Raw genomic sequence first — 6,618 nt, forward strand, 5'->3', positions numbered from 1 at the left:
AATCCATCTGTACATGGATATTTCTGACAAATTTCCATGATGAATTAGCATGCTATAACATTTATGCACACACTTCACAGGGAAAACCAGGAATCCACCATCTTCGATGCCCAAGAACACACCTCCATGTTGCACAGAAAGCCTGAGCAAGCCACTGGATCAGTTGCTGTTCATTCCTTGTAGGTCTAACCTCAGCAAGGTGGGTGGGAGAAAGAAAGAATCAGAGGTACCAGCAATGGCTGAAACAACAGATCTTTAAGTACCTCTTAAAACTGTGGAAGAAGGACAGCCATCTTCCAAGCAATAACACAGTCTTCGATACTTAAGCTTGTTTATGTAATTAGCATCAGCTTAACCTTGTTTACAAGGATTTCAAAGATGGTTTTTGACAATGCCTGAATCAAATTTGATGACCTTCTTAGGAATAAGAGAAATAAATATGAAGGTCAACCTGAGCCACCTTTGGTCTATGATCATTCGGGAGCAGCAGGGACTAGTAATCAAACCTTATCTGGTTCGATTAGATGAGTGTTGGAAAAGCCCGGTCTTCCACACCTGGAAGCTTGCAGTGAAGATAATACTAGATTGAACAGAGTAGAACAGGTCCTTTCTTCTTCGAATCATATATATACACCGCTGTCTCGGTGAGAGTTTGCATGATAAGTTCATGACAATTCTATATTAAGAAGCATGATATGTGATGTCATGGAAACAATTGTTATTGATAATCGATTCCCTTGGAGCGTTTTCATGGGCAATTGATTTCATCATTATCCATGGCTCTGTTCTCTTCCAAATTCTGTGGTCACATTTCAGGAGTGGGGTTGGGTGCGTTTCCATTCATCCCGCTGTGTAAAGCGAGGTTGCTGTGGTGCTCGTGGTAGTGTGCCGCAACCTGAAGAATCCCCATCACGGGTGTCTCTATTCCCAGCCCACCGAGATCATTCGAGCTATGCCCGGCACACCTAAACACACAAACCAGAGTCAATGGAGCACTGAGATGGTGAAGGAAGCAACAGGGCAGGAGAAGAGCGTGAGATGGTAGGCACCAGCATCGAGTCTTTAGCTTCAATCATTGCCCTTTGTGAAGGTGAAGGCATGCCTTCCTACAACTCCACTCTTCTCTCGGCTGACGATTACTACCATGGAGGGTGCGGAGTCATCGGTAAAGGGTCATGTCATCTCTTTCTTTCAAGATGTTCGCATGATTACGATCCAAGATATGATTTTGCTTGCCATGATTTTTATAGTATTCTTTTTGACAATAGTAATGGCGAGATCCATATCTTACTTGCCCATACTAACTTTTGGATCAAATCAAGTCCGTAACGTACAAGGAGTTGGAGATTTCCTTGGCACTCCATCTCCACGGATTTCTGCAAACAAGCAACACAGAAAAGATGGCGTTGGGAGGGGAAGGTCATGGAGTTGGCATGAGGGTTGGAGTGCGCAGACAAAGGAGGTGGAAGGAGACCCCCTCTTTTTCTCGCCTCGCCATGGCGTTTGGTCCGGGTTGCTGCGGGTTGGAAGGACCGCGGTGTCATCGAGCGACGACATCCACAGGATATAACAGTAGACAACGAGACATGAGTTCTATCTGACCACAGAGTGAGCACCGCATATGTCGCATTTTCTTGTGTGCATTCATGAGGCGGAGGTATCAGCCAAAGATACACAGTGAAAACAACAAATGTAGCAGAGACTGACACTGCATCCAAACAAGACGAAACCAGCGGAGCAGAAACCAAGGGGAATATGCAACACGCTCGCTGCTGAACCCAATTCCACTTCCAGCATCCGCCCGAGTGTTGATGTATTTCTAGACTAACAAAGGCACTCAATGCCACAGCTTTATCTTCGTCTTCTTCCTACACTCTCTACAAATAATATGAAAGATTGCAACACCGCTATAGCCTAAGGGAAAGCAAGCTAAGGAGGGGAACAAGAAAAGCCGGTACAGAGAGGGAGACTAAATACTAAATGAACGGGGAGAGACAGAGAGACCAAAATGTACACCCGGACCGGGCTTGGACCGGCCGGGTTAGAAGGAGGCGACCGGCGCCGAGGCGGGGGAGAGGGGGAGCTGCGCCTCCTTCTTACGGCGCATCTCGAGGACCTTGCGGTGGCTGTTGGAATGGATGTGGCTGACGAAGGTGGGGCTGCAGGCGGGGCGGTACTCGGGGAGGAGGCGACCGGACTTGAACCGGACGCCGCAGGCGTTGCAGAGCGTCTTGGCGCCGAGCGGGCCGGCCCGCCACTGCGGCGTCTTCTGGGCCCCGCAGTGGCTGCAGCGGCGATCGCCGGAGCCGGATGCGGTGGGGGACAGTTTGGGCTTGCGGCCGCGTTTCTTCGGACCGGGCTTCGTGGCGGAGGCCAGGGGCGGCGGCGGGACCTCGTGGAGCAGGAAGCTTTGGTCGTCGCCGGCAACGGGGTGGTGGTCATATATAAGGCATGAGGTGGAGCTTGAGGAAGACGCCGAGCTGGAGGTGTTGGTGGGTGAGGACATGGAGTCGGCGAATAGGACCGGAACGGACATGTACCGCGCGGGGGAGTGGGCAGGGCGCGGGCGGTGGCGCTTGCTGCGCTTGGCCTTCACCGATGCCATGCCTTCTGTGGAGAGTCCACATACGGCAGAGTCCAAAGAGGAGGCAACTTGTGGTGCTGCAGCTGGGGGTTCCTCTGTTTTCTTGTGGGACTGAGGCGGCGAAGGGAAGTGGTCGCCGCCGACGGCGGGGCAATGCGGAAACTCCGAAAGGGAGTCGTCTATGATGTAAGATACCCATTCCAGCTCTTCAACATCGTGTGCCTGCACAAACCGAAGCCATAGCACCAAAGAGAAGAAGGCAAAGCCGTCAAAATCCCCTCTTCCTTTTTTCTCATAGTCGTCAGTTCTGACGCTTAGAAGAACGGAGGCTTACTGGAAGACTGATATCAGAAAGCGGAGGTGGAGGCGGCAGTGGCTGAAAGGAAAGAGCCGAAGTGGAGGAACAAGGAGAAGAGGAGTTGGAGTCGCTTATTCCCCTGTGCTCTGCATCAGCAACTTCGGCTTTGGCTTCCACTTCTTCCCTCACCTCCGTCACCTCTGCTTCCTTGTCGTTCTCAGCGTAGTCACCAAGGTTGAGGAGGTCGTCCACCGAGAACCCCTCGCCACAAAGGTTACCTCTTTCCGCAGACCAGCCTCCCTCCTCGCTCAACGTCCCCTTGTTCTGCTGCCGCTGATGCTGATGTTGTTGCTGTTGACCAGAGGACAAACCGCTCTCCGGCCTCAAGCTACTCTTCAGCGCTTCCTCCATCCTCGCCTCGTTTTCTACCTGTAAAAGCGCAGCAAAAAGCTTTCTTGAATCCACCCGCTGACAAGACAACATAAAAGATGACAACTTTCTCATGCGCTCCCCTTCCATTTCACCTCACCTGTGTGCAGCTGGAGTAGACCAGAGGAGGAACAAGAGAAGGCGGCTGAAGAGGGCCAAGAAGGACAGGGAAAGAGGCAGAAGAAGGGTTGAAGAAGAGAGAGGACAGAGTGGAGGAAGGCGACGAAGAGACAGAGGAGGGGATGAGGGTTTGGTGGAACATTGAATGGCTGTCGAATTCCGTGGGCACGACAACTATCGAAATGCCCCTCCTCCACCACCACCGTCATATACCACTCACCACTACATCGCCTCTCCTCTCGTCACTGTTACTCTCTCCCCTCTGTCCCATTTTACCTTCTCCTCTCTCCTTACTTCCGCGTATTTCACACAGTCCAAAATCTTATTTGAGACATTATATAGTGAGTTACGAAAACGAGTACTAAAAATAAATGAAAATTAAAAAAAAATATATATATATAATATGAGTTCTATTAATTTCCACAACCAAATCCAATGGTGGGATAAGACTTTGTTAGACGTTTCGAAGAGCAGCACTTACGTTCTCCAGAGAACGCCTCACTCGCAAACCTACAAGCCTTGCGAGTGGATCTACTAGCGGGACCAACGTGGGACCCACGTTTGCGGCCTCGAGAGCTGCCACGGGTAGGAGGCGAACGGGGACGTAAATATTCCCCGCTAAACGGAGTTCGCTTGGTGGGTTGGACTCTCACGGGAGTCCAACGAACGGAACGGCCACCAATTCGGCGTCCGTGATACGGGGGGTGGAACGGCGTGACTTTTCCGAAGCTGGCCTCGTTTTATTCCACGAATTACGGGACTGCCATCGCGGCGTGTGATGTAAAGGGTGGAAAAGGACTGGAAAGAAGCGTCGAGCACAGTGAGAGACAGAGAGAGAGGGAGAGGAAGAGAGAGAGAGAGAGAGAGAGAGAGAGAGAGAGGGAGGCAGCTTTTTGGCCGGAGGCAGTCACGACAACGTGTTATCATGTCGTCTGCCACAGCGATGGACTCCGTCCGTGGTACTGCAGCTTCCAATTCCCTCATCATCCAGCTTTACCCAATAAATGTTAATTTAAACAGCAGATGAGGTCATAAAGGTAACTTTATCATATATCGGATCGGGTCGGATCGGATTGCGCGCTTTTGTTTAGAATCCGAAACCTGGCAGGACGGGACCCCTTTTTCCACGTTTTATTGGTCTCAACGCATTCATATCGTATCGACAGCTAATTCTATGATCTGTCAACCGTCTGTCATAATTATAGCTTTTACGCATTAAGCATATATATATATATATATATATATATATATATATATATATATACACGTTTAATTTGATTAATATATCTATCTGATTAGATATTAAAATAATAAAAAAAATATGTAATTAAATAATAAATATGTTAAGTTTCCATATAGACTCTTATCTACTAAGCCTAGTCAAATCGTCTAAATATATTACTTATATAAGATTCGAAGAAAAAATAGCTCGATATAATCAGATATCAACTCGAAGTAAAAGAAAAGATATTAATTGATTCATAATAAAAATATCATTTAATGTACCAGTGATGATAGAAAGAGAATATATTGTGGTTTGGTGACGATGTCCCACACGCCATTGCTTGTTTTATCTCTTATTTGTATGATATATGATGAGTGTCCAATGTCAATAGCTAGGAAGATCCGATCCAATTCATGTACTCCTTTGAATTTGAATTTGTATGCCAAGGTTGTCATGTCATGTTATCTCATAAGAACTAAGTTTATGTCGGACTCGAATCTTATTTTAATGTGTGCCTCTTAATTTGATGTGCCAAATGACTTGATTACACGATATAGAGGAAAGTTACATACCAAACGATGACTTCGATCGTACACCCATCAAGTGCTGTTGAATGTTTCTTCATTTGCTTTTGGGGATTGAAATCGATGCTATTCGAGTTGTACAAATCCTCAATTGTAAAGAAAGGCTAATATCCTTTACGAGTTACTAATTGTGTTCGGAAGCTTTTTATTTTTGTAAACAAGATACGATGGATAATAATTAATATATATTTAGATAAACTAATCGGAGTGTAAGGAGGAAGAGTTCCTATCATTCATTACCCATGTTCAAATCGGTTCGAACCAAATTATTAAGGATTGAATCGAACTGAATCGTGTTTTAGTTCAGCTCGGTTAAAGTAAGATAACTCAAATTAAAATCGATTTGGATCTATATAATCGAATTAATTTAAATTAATTAATTTGATTTGGTTAATTGATTAACATATTTATAATTTTATATAATTAAAAAAATATTTTTTTAAATGAACCGATTTAATTCAATTAAATCGAATTGAAATCCTAATCCATCGGGCAAATACAACAAAAATTATGAAATTAAGTCACGTCGTTTGTAAAATTAAATATTTGGGTCAATGATAGGGAATCTCCATTAGTTGATATATGATTCAAAACAAGAAGACATAAGTCTTCTCTTCATTTATTATGACAAGAAAGTCAATCATAAACTTCCTTATTATCCATAATAAAGGTAATAATAATATTTTTTTCTCATCCTTTATGATAAGTAAGATAATCATAAGTTTCTTCTCATCTATTATGATGAAAAACAAACTCCCTTTTTATCCTCTGGACTCCTCGAACCTATATTTTGGAATCTCATATTACTAAATTAAGCATTGAAAGGATTAGATTACGAAACCCCTCCCGATGTCAGTTTTTGTGCATGTGGTACCTTGAGAGCACATTATTTTCACCTCGAAGATATCTTGAGCATTCCTATGCATATTGATTTGGACCACATTATGTTAACCAAGATGTCAATAATATTTTCTTTTAATATTTTGATACTAGAAGAAGGGTCAGATGTTACAAGAATGCTCGCTTGACAACCCTCTCGATGAATGCTCAAGTGAGAAGGCCTAACCCCCAACCCACAATACTTTTGCTAGGGGAGGTCTAATAACTACCCTTTCTGCATATATATGTATTCACCTTAGTGCAAACATTGATACGATATGTGTATTTATTCAATGACCTAGTCATCTCGCCCTCGGGGGTGATCCCAAGCCACATACTCGTCCTTATTAAGGTAATCTTGAACCTTACTCAATAGGTGCAAACTCTAATGGGCATAATGTAGGTTGTGCTAATTATAGGTACTCTATAAGTCAATCACGTGTATTATTATTATTATTATATTTTCTACTTTATATTGCATGATGTATATATTATGATA

At 44.5% G+C, this 6,618-nt stretch overlaps 1 protein-coding gene across 1 annotated transcript; it reads right to left on the bottom strand.

Moving 5' to 3' along the window:
- Positions 1-1,622: 1,622 nt before the first annotated feature.
- On the bottom strand, positions 1,623-3,684 carry LOC103982437 (GATA transcription factor 5). The gene is made up of 3 exons (XM_009399359.3): positions 3,412-3,684; positions 2,919-3,311; positions 1,623-2,806 (listed from the first exon to the last, which is right to left on the bottom strand). The coding sequence occupies exons 1-3, from the start codon at positions 3,571-3,573 to the stop codon at positions 2,042-2,044; spliced, it is 1,320 nt and encodes a 439-aa protein (XP_009397634.2). The 5' UTR covers positions 3,574-3,684; the 3' UTR covers positions 1,623-2,041.
- Between the last annotated feature and the right edge of the window lie 2,934 nt (positions 3,685-6,618).

Source organism: Musa acuminata, chromosome BXJ2-4, assembly GCF_036884655.1.
Source record: "Musa acuminata AAA Group cultivar baxijiao chromosome BXJ2-4, Cavendish_Baxijiao_AAA, whole genome shotgun sequence".
NCBI lineage: Eukaryota > Viridiplantae > Streptophyta > Magnoliopsida > Zingiberales > Musaceae > Musa > Musa acuminata.

Excerpts from the sequence above, each read along its gene's own strand:
- LOC103982437 (XM_009399359.3), bottom strand. The coding sequence starts at position 3,573 with ATGTTCCACCAAACCCTCATCCCCTCCTCTGTCTCTTCGTCGCCTTCC. Across the intron at positions 3,312-3,411 it reads TCTACTCCAGCTGCACACAG|GTAGAAAACGAGGCGAGGAT; the intron begins GTGAGGTGAAAT and ends GCGCTTTTACAG. Across the intron at positions 2,807-2,918 it reads TTTCTGATATCAGTCTTCCA|GCACACGATGTTGAAGAGCT; the intron begins GTAAGCCTCCGT and ends CGGTTTGTGCAG.